Raw genomic sequence first — 15,475 nt, forward strand, 5'->3', positions numbered from 1 at the left:
AGGCAGCCTATGAGTTAAAATGACAATAAAAAAGAACAGTTACCTGGATCATATTGCTTTATATTGTTAATTTTTTTTTAATCAAAGAACAATATCAATTCCATGATGTCATTTTTGTTAAAAACAAAGAAGCAAATACAGAGAAAGATGGAAATTGAGACAAAGAACTAGACATCAAAAACTAGACATCAAAATGTTACCCATGGTCATCTCAGCATGGCAGCATTCCAAGAGATTTTGCTTCTCTTTTTTGTGCTTTCCCTATCTTTCCAAATTTTTTACAGTGTGATCATTTGTTACTTCTAAAACTAGAACGATACAAGTTTTGAAATTTTCCTTTGCTAGTGAAAGAAATATCATCGCTATAGTCCATGCTACATTTGTCTCATGAATGCTTTAGCTATGCTACGCTCAGTAATTTAGTTGACTTTACACTTGGTTGAAGCTGACAGTGTATAGTAAGAAACATTCAGGTCGTTACATAGCCTCAACAGGTAATGCTCCATTATCTTTCGACATACTTAGTTGCCTCAGCCTGGGTTTCCCATTCTACCGGATAGTTTTCCATTGTGTGAATGACCCATATCCATTCTATCAGTGACCACTTTGGTTGCTTTGGGTTTGGCACTAGTCTGAAAAGTGTAGCTTCAAACATTCTTGCACATGTCTTCTGGCATGTATGTGCTCAAATTCCTCTTGAAGATATATCTAGGAATGGAATTTCTGGGTTTTAAGGTATTCTGATGATTAACATTGTAAGACAACAAACAGGTTTTTAAGTTGTAACAACTGATACTCCTTTCAACAGTGTCACTTTCTAACACTTGTTTTTGTGAGAATGCCTACTCTTTCACAACTGAATAGGTTGTCACTGTGATCTTGGGTACTCATTTCTCAGACTGCTTAATGAGGTTAAATATTTCTTCATAAGTTTGTGAGCCACATGTGTTTCCTTTTCTGTATAACATCTATTCATATATCTTTTACTTGTTTTTTTCCTATTGTATTTTCCTTATTTATCTGTAGGTGTTCTTTATATATTTGGGCTACTCCCATTACCACTTATTGTCCTTTCTTTTTTGTTTAATTGTTTCTTTAAAATGTATGTATTTGTAATTGAAGGACAATCGCTTTACTACTATGTTGGTTTCTGCCACACGGTCCTCTTTCTGCTGAGACTTCTGCTGGCTTGATGAGTCAGTGCCGTCTCCTCCTTCGCAGTTTGTTGGCTTCTGTTTCTAACATGTAGATGCTATCTGCCGAACTCAGCTACCTGAACACAGCCGCTACCATCTACTGCTTCTGCATTCGGACAGCAGCTAGAAAAGCAGCAGGTGATGCTCATTTACTCAGTAGATTCTCACTAATTATGGTAATTATGTCACCACTTTACGATTCATACAGTACTTGAGTTTTATAAGAGAAGACTCTACACATGGACATCACCAGATGGTCAACACTGAAATCAGATTGATTACATTCTTTGCAGCCAAAGATGGAGAAGCTCTATACAGTCAACAAAAACAAGACCAGGAGCTGACTGTGGCTCAGATCATGAGCTCCTTATTGCCAAATTCAGACTGAAATTGAAGAAAGTAGGGAAAACCACTAGACCATTCAGGTATGACCTAAATCCAATCCCTTATGATTATACAGTGGAAGTGAGAAATAGATTTAAGGGCCTTGAGCTGATAGATAGAGTGCCTGATGAACTATGGACGGAGGTTTGTGGCATTGTACAGGAGACAGGGATCAAGACCATCCCCAGAGAAAAGAAATGCAAAAAAGCAAAATGGCTGTCTGGGGAGGCCTTACAAATAGCTGTGAAAAGAAGAGAAGTGAAAAGCAAAGGAGAAAGGAAAGATATAAGCATCTGAATGCAGAGCTCCAAAGAATAGCAAGAAGAGATAAGAAAGCCTTCCTCAGTGATCAATGCAAAGAAATAGAGGAAAACAACAGAATGGGAAAGACTAGAGATCTCTTCAAGAAAATCAGAGATACCAAAGGAACATTTCATGCAAAGATGGGGCTCGATAAAGGACAGAAATGGTATGGACCTAACAGAAGCAGAAGATATTAAGATGAGATGGCAAGAATACACAAAAGAACTGTACAAAAAAGATCTTCACGACCCAGATAATCACAATGGTGTGATCACTGACCTAGAGCCAGACATCCTGGAATGTGAAGTCAAGTGGGCCTTAGAAAGCATCACTACAAACAAAGCTAGTGGAGGTGATGGAATTCCAGTTGAGCTATTCCAAATCCTGAAAGATGATGCTGTGAAAGAGCTGCATTCAATATGTCAGCAAATTTGGAAAATTCAGCAGTGGCCACAGGACTGGAAAAGGTCAGTTTTCATTCCAATCCCAAAGAAAGGCAATGCCAAAGAATGCTCAAACTACCACACAATTGCACTCATATCACACGCTAGTACAGTAATGCTCAAAATTCTCCAAGCCAGGCTTCAGCAATACATGAACTGTGAACTTCCAGATGTTCAAGCTGGTTTTAGAAAAGGCAGAGAAACCAGAGATCAAATTGTCAACATCTGCTGGATCATGGAAAAAGCAAGAGAGTTCCAGAAAAACATCTATTTCTGCTTTATTGACTACGCCAAAGCCTTTGACTGTGTGGATCACAATAAACTGTGGAAAATTCTGAAAGAGATGGGAATACCAGACCACCTTACCTGCCTCTTGAGAAACCTATATGCAGGTCAGGAAGCAACAGTTAGAACAGGACATGGAACAACAGACTGGTTCCAAATAGGAAAAGGAATATGTCAAGGCTGTATATTGTCACCCTGCTTATATAACTTATATGCAGAGTACATCATGAGAAACGCTGGACTGGAAGAAACACAAGCTAGAATCAAGATTGCCGGGAGAAATGTCAATAACCTCAGATATGTAGATGACACCACCCTTATGGCAGAAAGTGAAGAGGAACTAAAAAGCCTCTTGATGAAAGTGAAAGTGGAGAGTGAAAAAGTTGGCTTAAAGCTCAACATTCAGAAAACGAAGATCATGGCATCTGGTCCCACCACTTCATGGGAAATAGATGGGGAAACAGTGGGAATAGTGTCAGACTTTATTTTTTGGGGCTCCAAAATCACTGCAGATGGTGACTGCAGCCATGAAATTAAAAGACACTTACTCTTTGGAAGGAAAGTTATGACCAACCTAGATAGCATATTGAAAAGCAGAGACATTACTTTGCCAACAAAGGTCCATCTAGTCAAGGCTATGGTTTTTCCTGTGGTCATGTATGGATGTGAGAGTTGGACTGTGAAGAAGGCTGAGTGCCGAAGAATTGATGCTTTTGAACTGTGGTGTTGGAGAAGACTCTTGAGAGTCCCCTGGACTGCAAGGAGATCCAACCAGTCCATTCTGAAGGAGATCAGCCCTGGGATTTCTTTGGAAGGAATGATGCTAAAGCTGAAACTCCAGTACTTTGGCCACCTCATGAGAAGAGTAGATTCATTGGAAAAGACTCTGATGCTGGGAGGGATTGGGGGCAGGAGGAGAAGGGGATGACAGAGGATGAGATAGTTGGATGGCATCACTGATTCGATGGACATGAGTCTGAGTGAACTCCAGGAGTCGGTGATGGACAGGGAGGCCTGGCGTGCTGCGATTCATGGGGTCGCAAAGAGTTGGACACGACTGAGCAACTGAACTGAACTGAACTGAGTTTATTGCTTCAAAAATACAAACTTTGCTGAGATGTACAATATATATCATTAGCCTGCTATGGTTGCAAGTTAAGAAAAAATAAAAACTTAAAAGGGAAGTTGCTATAAGTTTGCAAATCTTAAACACCTATACTTACTCCTAAAAGCATCATGATGTCACTTTTTCTTTTAAAGCTTATAACAACCTAAACAGCCAACTCCACCAGTGGCTGTAATAGTTTTTTTGTTTTGTTTTTAAATGACTCAACGAAAAGTCAAAGTAATTAGGAGACATTAGTTCATCTTTCTCTTAAGGATCCAGTAATAGAGAAACTATTGTAATCATCTATCCATCAAAAGGCAGTTTTGACTGAGCACCGCCTACACGTGCTCATAGAGCAACACTGGATCAGATGCTATGAAAGATACAGAAAAAAAAAAGTGCCAACATAACCTTGACTTCCAGGAGCTGGTAATCTAGCCAGAATTTACATTGAATTATGGAACTCATTGAACATATTTTTCCCCCCACCAAAAAAAAAAAGTTTACCATTTACTAGTTTGAGAGAGGGCCTTCCCTTGTGGTTCAGTGGTAAAGAATCTATCTGCCAATGCAGGAAACGTGGGTTTGATCCCTGGTTTGGAAAGATCCCTTGGAGAAAGAAATGGCAACCCACTCCAGCATTCTTGCCTGGAGAATCCCATGGACAGAGGAGCCTGGCGGGCTACAGTCCATGGCATTGCAAAAGAGGAAGGCATGACTTAGCAACTAAACAACAACTCTGAGAGAAGCAGCGTCACAGGCTCAGAAGGTACTTAAAAAAGGACAGTCCAGACCCTGACCCTCAACTTGTCCTTGACCTAAAGCAGAGATGATTAGGATCTAGCAGCTCAAGAACTTGAATGCAGGGATGCACAGGGATTCCACAGGGATGCTGTGGAAGTTTGGGAGAGAAAGAGTCAGGGAAGACTTCCTGGAGGAGGAGGCACTGTGTTGAGAAATATAAGAATCAACAAGTTGGGTAAAAGGAAAGGCAAGATGTGCAAACTGAATGTGCAAGAGCCTGACCGAGAGGAGGAGAAGATGAAAGTGTAGAAGAGGACAGAGATGCTGCTAGAGCAGCCCTTCTACTCTGAGAAACTGTCAAAAGCCCCAAGAGGTTGGCGAGAGATGCACTGTTAAAGATAGGGTGTGAACTTTGGACTTTATCCCCAGGGCATTGGGAAGCCACAGAAGAGTTTTAAACAGGGCAGTAACAGGATCAGATTTTGCTTTGGAAAGATCCCTCAGGCCTCAGTGTAGAAGATGAACTGGAGGAGACAAGAGGGACGGTGGTCAAACTAAGCAAGGTCAGTTGTGGACAAGACTTTGGTGGTGTGAACTAGGGAGAATGAGGGGGATGGGGAAGAAGTGGGTGGAGGTGGAGATAATAAGGAGGTGACTTAACTGGATGGAGGAGATGTTTTGACAGACGAGGATATCAAGAATAACTCTGGACTTCTCCTTATCTAAATAAAGATAAAGAGAAATTTTCTTGCCTAGACAAGGGTCATCTTGAGATCTTTCGGCCACAGAAGTGCCAGAAACTTGGTCTCCATGCTCCGATTCCTGTTGCTGCAAACTTTGTTTCTTTCCTTCTTTTTCTAGTTTTTTTTGGCCGTGCTGCGTGGCATGTGGGAATCGAGGATCTTAGTTCCCTGGCCAGGGACTGAACCTGTGCCCCCTGCAGTAGAAACTCAGAGCCTTAACCACTGGCCTGCCAGGGAAGTCCCTGCCTTGAACTCTCTAAATGACGGGTATAACCTCTGGGATCCACGAGCAGGCCATGGCTGGCCCCCGTTCCTTCACTCCCTGTCCCTCCTCAGCCAGAAGGCTTGAGCGGCAGAGGCCCTGGCTATGCAGCATTCGGGAGCCTGGAGCGCCCTAATTTTTACTCCCCACCTTCTTCCACTGTCTGCCAGTAAAGGCCAAGCATACTTTCCCTCAAGACTTCAACTAAATAGCCCTTCAGAGGAACAAAACACACTGACATGATACCCTCAAGCAAGAGAGAAAAAACACGGAACGACTTTCTGAGCTGAGCGGCTCACATAATTTTAAGGACATTCCATACCGATCTACGAGAAACAAAATGTTTACATATTCCTTTAAGGATTGTATTCTGTTCACACATGATTCCAATTTTATACAATAAAAATTCACTGATGGGACCCCCAAGTCCTAATCCAATGACTCACAGCTAAAGAACATATTTTGAAAAAAACAACAAAACCTTCCTAAAGGGAACTGGAGTAATTCACGCAAGCGGTTAAAAGGATCCAGAACATCGCACTGCATGCTTGCGGTGTGAGCTGAAAGGACAGAGAGCCAGGGAGAAGGCAAGGTCTGGAGGAGGTAAGCCGCCAGTGAGCACCCAGGAGGGATCTGAAGCCAGGAGCCCTCTGAGCACCAGCTAGTCACACGGCACCATGCAGAGAAGGAGCAGACATGCCTCTGCGTGTTTAGAAACGTGCAGGACACAATGATGGGAAGCCAGCAGGGCTGACTCCAAAACAGCAAAAACAGCAAAGTGCCAACGGGTCCTTGGAGGCCCATCTAGGTATCTTCTGATCTCAACCTAGAGCACCCATAATAGGAAATCAAACGCATTGTAAGGGAAGATATCTCACCTGTTTTTGGAAGAGGGTAACTGATATTAAATAAATCCTCCAGAAAAGAGAAGATGGGACCTGTGATGTTCAAAGCAAAATCTGCATTTCCATCTGCGATGGCATCTTTCCGGGCCCAGATGCGTATCTAGACAGAAACAATTAAGCAGTGATTAGGAAAAGCAATATGTACAGTGATTTTGGAAAGTGGCAGCCTGCTTGCTCTGATTTCCTGATGCTCTGGAGCCAAAGGTTATCTTTTCAGAAGAAGTTGCATAATAAAATGTTTACATGTGTCCATGCAATGAGAAAAGCCCTGGAGGCTATTCATTAAGTTGGGAACAGTGATTCTCCACAAAGTGTGTTATTTCAATCTTTTGCAATAATGTGTAAAACTTTTATAATTCAAAAACAATCCTGGTTGCGGGGGGTGGGGGTGGGGGGTTTCCCTGGTGGCTCAACAGTAAAGGGTCAGCCTGCCAATGCAGGTTTGATCCCTGATTCAGGGAGATCCCACAGGCTGTTGAGCAACTAAACCCGTGTGCCACAACTACCGAGCCTGTGCTCTGGAGCCCGGGAGCCGCACTGGAGGTCGAGCTCCGTAACGAGAGAAGCCACCGCGATGAGAAGCCACTGTGATGAGAAGCCCGCACACCACAGCGAGAGAGCAGCCCCTCCTAGCAGCAGCTACAGAAGAGCCTGCATAGCAACGGAGACCCAGCATGGCCAAAAATACATAAAAAATAAATAAAAAAAAAAATCCTGGGGAGTGGTATCTACCCCCACAGAAAACATGGATTCTATACTAGAGCAAAAGGGCCCTTTGGATCCTAGCTTCCCTTTTCAGGACATATTTCCAGTGATTCAAAACAGAGTTGGGCAGTTAGCAGGGGTTACACAGTATAAAAATATGAAACAAATGTGAATCATGCAAATTTAAAATGATTTGTTAATAAAAAACATGAACGCAAGTGTGCTCAGTCATGTCCAACTCTTTGCAACCTCATGAGCTAGAGCCCACCAGGCTCCTCTGTCCATGGGATTTCCCAGGCAAGAGTACTGGAGTGGGGTGCCATTTCCCACTCCAGGGGATCTTCCCGACCCAGGGACTGAACCAGTATCTCCTGAACTGGCAGGTGGGTTCTTTACCACTGTGCCACATGGGAAGCTCCCAAAACATGAATAGTCCCATCTTATTTTCAAAATTTGAAATAAGGTTAATTTCCTCAATTTTAAAAAGTTCATCAAAAGTCTCATGACTTCTACAGTTATTGAAGCAAGCAAATTATATCCTCTGTATATGACACTTCCATGTTAGCAGTAGATGGAAAGAAATCTCTGCCATGCTTTGGTAGTTTAGCGTGACTGTATTGTTGTTTGGGTGCTTGAACTTGTTTGTGTTATTTCGGTGACTAATTTGATGTTGTTTTACCATCCATTGTCATTTTATTTTGAAATCATGGCACTCCTTCAACAATACCATCTGAGCACTTTTAAATGGAATTGCTGGTGTCAGTGCTTAAAAACACGTATGAAGCACCTAACTCTAGAATGAAAGTTAGCGAGGAGGGAATTAAGATACTCGTCCTGATTGTGAATGCAGTTAATTTGAGAAAGAGCTGTCTACAAAACACAAGAGACAACGTGAAGAAAACGAAAAGCAGCACAACAATATCTGCAGATCACTGTCCAATGTCCAAATGTTCACTTGTCTTTGCTTTTATTTCTGCTGGAAAGTTTGTCTTGCGTTTTGTGACTTTTGAATGACACGAGGTCTTCAGAACGTGTTTTAGAAGCCTCCCGCCTGGATCCTCTCCTTTCTTCCAGCCTCCTCCCAGCCCGAGGCCTCAGTTCTGCCCCTCCACTACCGGCACCTGCCCTGTCTCAAGCTCTCACCTCCAAGGCAAAGCCAGGAGGACATCTAGACCAGAGCCCACACTGCTGAGTGGAGGCAACAGTCACCTCGTTCAGGACAATACACACATATTAACTCTAGCCTTTTGGGAGGGAAGGCAATCATAAAGTGTGTATATAAATTTCCAGTTTACAAGGCTCCTCCCACAAATGACCACTCTAAGCCACAGTGGAGGCAAATGATGATTTCAAGCTGTGGGGGAGGGGCAGGGCAGTGAGGATCACAAATACGTGTGGAACATTTTGAAGAAAAAGTTCCTTCAAAATCACACCTAGCCCACCAGTGTGTCCTTGTGGTCCTGCTTAGACCCAGCAGACCTCAACCTCTAAAGGAAAAATCTCTTTACACGTGCACATGTGTGATAAATTCAAAATGTTATTTCTGAGAGACAGAATATTTCCTGCTGTATCAGGAAACGAAGATGTTACAGTCGTCAATGACTGCAGCCCTCCCGAACGAGCCGAGGAGCCCCGAGAGAACACAGGAAGGTAAAGAGCACCAGGCCGCTAGCAGCCATCAGACTGTAGCCACTCCCCATGGTGAGCAGCCCCCAGGAAGCTCAAGACGTGAAAACCACAGGGTGCCGGTCCCAGGTAGCTGACGGTTCACGTCCCTTCACGGCTGCCATACCTATCGAGTGAAAAAATATAGCAACCTAAAAGTTGAGAGTTATGGCAGAAATTTTTAGGGCTTCAAGCCCGGGAGACAGCATCTCAAGCAACCAGAGAGAACTGCTCTGAGGAGGCGAGGGGAGGAGTCAGATCATATAGAAGTTCTGCAACAAAGGGCAGGTAGTCTGAACATCAAAAGAGTACTGTTAATTAGAGAAAGCCCCAGACATCCCAAGTTAAGGAATTTAGCACTTTCTATGTATGGGAAGATGCAAGAGTCTGGGCTCACTGGAATGATTCCTTTGATATGCACCTCAGCTATCTGTGGCGGACATCCTATGTATTTCACGTCCTGAGCTTCCTTGGGGCTCAGCCTAGGGAGTGGCTGGCATCTAATGGTGGCTAGATGACAGCTATTCTCTTCCTTCCTGAGTTCCCTCAGGGCTCACCAGCTCACGCTGGAAGGCTGCAACTCTGACGACCATGACATCCTTCAGGAGAAGGCGATGGCGACCACTCCAGAACTCTTGCCTGGAGAATCCCAGGGACGGAGGAGCCTGGTAGGCTGCAGTCCATGGGGTCGCGAAGAGTCGGACACAACTGAGCGACTTCACTTTCACGTTTCACTTTCATGCATTGGAGAAGGAAATGGCAACCCACTCCAGGGTTCTTGCCTGGAGAATCCCAGGGACGGGGGAGCCTGGTGGGCTGCCGTCTCTGGGGTCGCACAGAGTCGGACACGACTGAAGCGACTTAGCAGCAGCAGCAGCAGCATGACATCCTTCTCTATTGATATAGCAGAAAATATTCCCTTTCTCATTTCCAACCTTAGTTATGCGTGTCTTATATTTATCCTCATGCCACGCATGAACCATATTTTCAACTTTGCTAAATTTTTTCTCTTATTTAGGGAGTCCTTTTTGTAGAGTCTGGATGCTATTCCAAGAGTACAGTCCGGTTCCCTGTAGAGTATATGGTGAATTCCTTAGCTTTCCAGAACTGAATCGTAGCCAAAGACAACATTCCACTGATAAACTCATCCCAAATTTCAATTTTCTGGCTAAGACCATTACTTTCTTAGGCATGTTCCATTTTCTCTTTGCTTCCACGGCAGCTTTCTTTTCACAGTGACCTTTCATGAAGAAACAGATACGATCCGTTTGTAAGAATTATTCCCTGTGCAGCAGCATTGAGAGCAACAAGCCAACGGAGATGAGGATGCTGAGAGCCATCTTCCATCGCTCGCGAGCCCCGAGTCACTCCTTCATACCAGGTGCAAAGCATAGGCTTCCACACCCTGTCTGAGTGGATTTATCAATACACGTCATGAATGTTTGACTTGGCCCAAGTTCTATCTGTGAATATCAAGGATCTACCAGCGATTACTCAATAAGGGAAATCAGGCTGGAGCCAACAGCTGAGGGTAATAATGAGCTGTCCTTTGTATCTAATGCAAGATTATTCATTCATCATTCGGAGGAGTTTTGAGCAATTCTCCCCTGGTAATAAGAGTTGGTTCATCCACAGCTTCCTTATCTGCACAAGCCAAAGGCACAAGCCTGGAAGTTCACAGGCCCAGGAGACAGCCTTAGCCTGATGAGGTCCATTTGCTTAGAAAGAACTGGGCCTAAGGCACCGGCCCTACCTACCCCCACACTCTAGCATAGGGAGTGAACCAGTCCATAAAGTACTGTTACAATCACGTTGATATTTTCCCAAAGGATTATTATGTAACAAGGGTACAACTGGGTGAAAACTAGGTGTTCCAGGACAGAGCCCCTATTTCCACAACTCTGGGGAAGTGTTCATACCCAGCAGGCCTGGTCCTTCATAGGGACGGTGCTTAACCTGCCTGCAGCATTTCAGCCAGAGCAGCTGCCTCAGCTGGCATCAGGAGCAAGTAGGCAAGGTACACAACACGTAACCTGAGTTTCAAGATGCTAGTGTGGCCCCTTGCCCTCTTCTCTCTGTGCTCTGAAAGGCAGCGAGGGCCCGGAAAGAGGGGACGTGCGGCGCAACCTTTCCATAGAAATCCCTCCGCCCCAGCGGGAAGGGCTGCGCTCCGCTCCGCAGCGTTTAGCTCAGAGCAGTGACAGGGCTTGGGGGAAGAACCAGGAGAGGTCCGCGAGGGGTGCAGGCCCAGCCCCCGAGGCGAAGGAGTGCTCGAACAGTCCGCAGCCAGCACAAACGTCCCCGCACCTGGAGAGTCTCCCTCACTCACCTTCTTGCCCCTCTCGATCCTGCCGATGTGTTCATAGTCACAAATGACAAAGGCAGCCAAGTAAGTGGGCATGTGGGGCGTGGTGTGAAAGGTGGTAACAGTCCACTTGCTTCCGTTCACATCGTCTTTCTCAGACTGACCTAAAGAAATTGATTTTAGTCCAAATCACTGTAAATAAGCAATAAGGAACACAACTATCTACCTTTGAAACAATTTGCCAAGTTCGACGACCACTCAACTACGGTCTTCCCAACTACTCCCCACGGTTCGGTGGCTTGGATTTCTCTACCTTCGAGCTATCTATCAGGAAGGCCTAAGGACAGTGTCGGGCTTCGCTCCTAGCTCTGTCAGTAGAGAATCTGCCTGCAATGCAGGAGACCCGGGTTCAATTCCTGGATCAGGAAGATGCCCTGGAGAAGGAAATGGCAATCCATTCCAGTATTCTTGCTTGGAGAATCCCATGGACAGAGGAGCCTGGTAGACTACTGTTCATGGGGTCGCAAGAGTTGCATACAACTTAGCGACTAAACCATCAGCACCAAGGACTCGATTCTCGGTTCTGAATTAGCACCATGACTAATGTGGTCAGGGAGGAGGGCAAATCCACGAGCAGCTGTCGCCAGGCCCGTGAGCTGCTTTCTCTTTCCATCCACTGCTGTTTGCTACCCCAGCCGGCCTCTCTCAGCACTTAATCTCGAGTTTCCCAGACCCATGGCAGGTCAACAAGGTACAATTCTGCCACTCTCAGGTTCGGGGCAGGTCCTCAGTGGAGTCCCACTGGGGTCTCTGAACCTGAAATCACAAACTGGAAGGCCTGTGCGGGCCGGGTGCTCAATGTGAACAGGCTGATGTGCATAACAGGGCGGGGTGGGGACCACAGAGGGCAGCCGCTTCTCACCTGCAACCAGACTGGCATGTAGGAAGTGCAGGGCAAGTGCTGTTAGGTGGTCTTAGCTTCCCCCCAAAACTAAGAATTTTAACTTTTATGAGAAATATCAGAGTTTTTTTAAGTTGCATACTAATTCAACCAAAAGAAAAACAAAAAGTGCTGTGAGCTAACAGCCAAAAAAAAAAAAAAAAAAACCAAACCTGAAACTAACAAAAAACCCACATCTATGTACCAGATTTAGACTAAGTCCACTAGCTTGCTATCATTAATGATTACAAGACTGAAACCCAAATTAATGGGCAGACAGGATACCAATGTATGAAAACAGTACAATGTTCCCAGCTCCTAATACAAAAAGGATCAGGATTTACCATTGCCAAGATGTGGGTGCTGACACATAGCCCAGGTGGCCACCCTCTCTGGTTATAATATACCATAATTAAAATACATTCTCAATACACTGCCAAGAAAATCTACTGTTGTAAAATCTATTACAGAGTTAAATACACACACACATATATATAAAACATGTAATACACAAATATATGTGCACATATAAAAATATATAAGTATATATTTATATAAACATACAATTACATATAGATACAAGATGACAGAAAACATTACTTACTTAGCTTTGGCATGTTAGAAAGGGCCACATAACGTGGATGATGAATGACCGTAATATTAAAAGTTGCCTTCAGAGCTGGCTCATCAAAACAAGGAAAAACATTCCTGGCAAACGTTGGTTCCATATGAGATGCTAACAGGGCCCTGAAATACATTTGGGGGACAAATCTACTTATTTTTATCTTAAACCAGTGGAAGCAAATGTGTATATATACATATATACATATATATATATACACACACACACACACACACACACAGAAAGAGAGAGAGAGATGGATTATGGCTTAAAATTATCTGAAGAAAGGAGCTGGAACGTTTTCCCCTCATCTTCCTTATTCCCCTTCCCATAATATACATAAATTCCAGTTCTCACTACCCCTGAAATTTCCTGTAAGATCCAAAATACAAAAGAACTCTTTAATTTTCAACCACAAAACAACATTTACTTCATTACATCATATGCCTTTAAAACCTTTTACAAACAAAATAGGAACAAATATGCAATGCCAGGCTTTTGAGAACTAAGGATTTTTTAAACTAGGATTAATTCTTTGGGGATGGTCTAGCTTTCATTCCCCACCAAAGTGCAAGTCAGAAGAAGAATGTCTATATTTTTATCTTTTTCTCACATGTTCCTTCTTTTTCCTGGTTCGAAATTTTAAAAGGTTTTATTTTGCATACCCTTGGTACTAAACAATATAGACATATCCCAACTGAACAAAACAACTTTCATTTGCATATGGGTGGATTTATCGAATCCCTCATCCTCTGCTGCCCTCTTCTTCTGCCTTCAATCTTTCCCAGCATTAGGGCTTTTTCCAGTCAGTCGGCTCTTCACATCAGGTGGCAAAACTACTGGAGTTTCAGCTTCAGCATCAGTCTCCATCAGTCAGAGGATGCCATGGTTAGATAGTATCACCGACTCAGTGGACATGAATCTGAGCAAACTCTGGGAGATGGTGAAGGAAGGGAAACCTGGCGTGCTGCAGTCCATGGGGTCACAAAGAGTCAGACACGACCCAGAGACTAAATAGTAAGAACAACAATCGAATCCTTACCGCTCCTTCCTGCATCTTCATGGAAAAATTCCAAAGTGACATTATCCCACAGTGGACTGGTGATTTATGGGGAAAAGCTTAGGAACAAGAGTACCCTGAGGAAATATGGAGGTTGCCAGTTTCACCCTGCTGGAGGCTGACAAGACCATGGATGCTTTCTCCTCCAAAGAAATCTGCAGTCTCATTAGCCCATTTTCCAAGACTCTGTGACCTGGGAATTGCTTTTAGGTGACAATTACGGATGCTAAATTCCTTTTTTTCTCCTAAGGTGCTGAGACTTAATGTCTCTCATGCTAATGTCACTCTAGCTTCAGGTCCAGTTCTTTTTTTTTTTTTTTTAATGTGGACCATTTTTAAAGTCTTTAAGGAATTTGTTACTGTCAACTACAAATTGGCACCTCCCAAGAGCACCTCCTAGCGACTGAACAACAAGAGCATTTGCCAAATGCCTATGTGGAGACTGAACCCTGTGCAGCTGCAGCTGTTGACCTTCAGCAACTGCGGGGGGAGTTCAGGGTGGAGTGAGGCGCTCTGTGCTCCAGGGAATCTGGTGGAACAGATCTTTCAGTTCAGTTCAGTTCAGTCACTCAGTCATGTCCAACTCTTTGCGACCCTGTGGGCTGCAGCATGCCAGGCCTCCCTGTCCATCATCAACTCCCAGAGCTTGCTCAAACTCATGTCCATCAAAATGGTGATGCTATTCAACCATCTCATCCTCTGTTGTCCCCTTCTCTTTCCACGTTTAATCTCTCCCAGCATCAGGATCTTTTCCAATGAGTCAGTTCTTCATATCAGGTGGCCAAAGTATTGGAGTTTCAGCTTCAGCATCAGTCCTTCCAATGACTATTCAGGACTGATTTCCTTTAGGATGGACTGGTTGGATCTCCTTGCAGTCCAAGGGACTGTCAAGAGTCTTCTCCAACACCACAGTTTAAAAGCATCAATTTTTCAGCACTCAGCTTTCTTGATAGTCCAACTCTCACATCTATACATGACTACTGGAAAAACCATAGCTTTGACTAGACAGACCTTTGTTGGCAAAGTAATGTCTCTGTTTTTAGTATGCTAACTTGGTCAAAGCTTTAGTTATGATAGTTTAGATCTTTAGTTAGATATTTTCAGGAACTGATTTCATGATCCCAATCCTTGCATCTCTTCGTATCTAGAAAATCACTAAATCCCTTCATAGTGACATCAGCTCCTCACAACTAGCAGGAAGCCTTTTGTAAAGTAAGCGCTTGATTGTACTGACCTCTACCTTCACCAAAATCTTATATACTGACCTTCCACCATTGCCTCTTTGGAGCAGTCTCTCACAGCTCTCTGATGTGCTGTCTCCCGAGCGGCAGTCCTCATTTTGCCCCCAATAAAACTTAACTTGCAACTCTCCAGTTGTGCATTTTATAGTCGACATTATGATACGGTTTTTGTGTTTTGGTTTTTAGGGCATTAGGCATGGGGGATCTTAGTTCCCCAACCAGAGATGGAACCCACACTCCCTGCCTTGGAGGGCAAAGTTTCAACCAATGGACCCACTGGGGAAGTTCCAGCCCAGTTTTTAGATAAATAAAAGGTGAATTCAACACAGATACCTTGAAAGCACAGCCCACCCATCATCCGCCTCTGTAAATGCCTCCTCCACCATGAAAAGGGCCCTGTTCACATGAAACTTCATACAGTTTTCGGAAGAACGCACAGAACAGGAGCACGTTCAAACATGTCACATCAGCTAGTTTGATGGGCTCCCAGTGTCACAGTGACAAAACTATAATTTTCAACAAGCCTATTTGGCTTTATTTGCTTTTTCCAACTTTATTACACTC

The 15,475-nt window shown here is 44.0% G+C and overlaps 1 protein-coding gene across 5 annotated transcripts in view; it reads right to left on the reverse strand.

The window, feature by feature from the left end:
* Nucleotides 1–15,475, reverse strand: part of LVRN (laeverin) — a 76,604-nt gene that overhangs the window by 41,269 nt on the left and 19,860 nt on the right. For 4 of the 5 annotated variants that reach the window (XM_044925494.2, XM_044925492.2, XM_044925491.2 and 1 more), the window contains exons 2-4: nt 12,593–12,759; nt 11,073–11,212; nt 6,347–6,473 (exon numbers count right to left, since the gene is read on the reverse strand). In XM_044925494.2, the coding sequence (XP_044781429.2) occupies nt 6,347–6,473; nt 11,073–11,212; nt 12,593–12,759 (434 nt within the window). The remainder of the gene's footprint in view (nt 1–6,346; nt 6,474–11,072; nt 11,213–12,592; nt 12,760–15,475) is intronic. The other variant, XM_025296413.3, reaches the window with a different exon arrangement.

The sequence above is a fragment of the Bubalus bubalis genome, chromosome 11 (assembly GCF_019923935.1).
Source record: "Bubalus bubalis isolate 160015118507 breed Murrah chromosome 11, NDDB_SH_1, whole genome shotgun sequence".
Taxonomy (NCBI): Eukaryota; Metazoa; Chordata; class Mammalia; order Artiodactyla; family Bovidae; genus Bubalus; species Bubalus bubalis.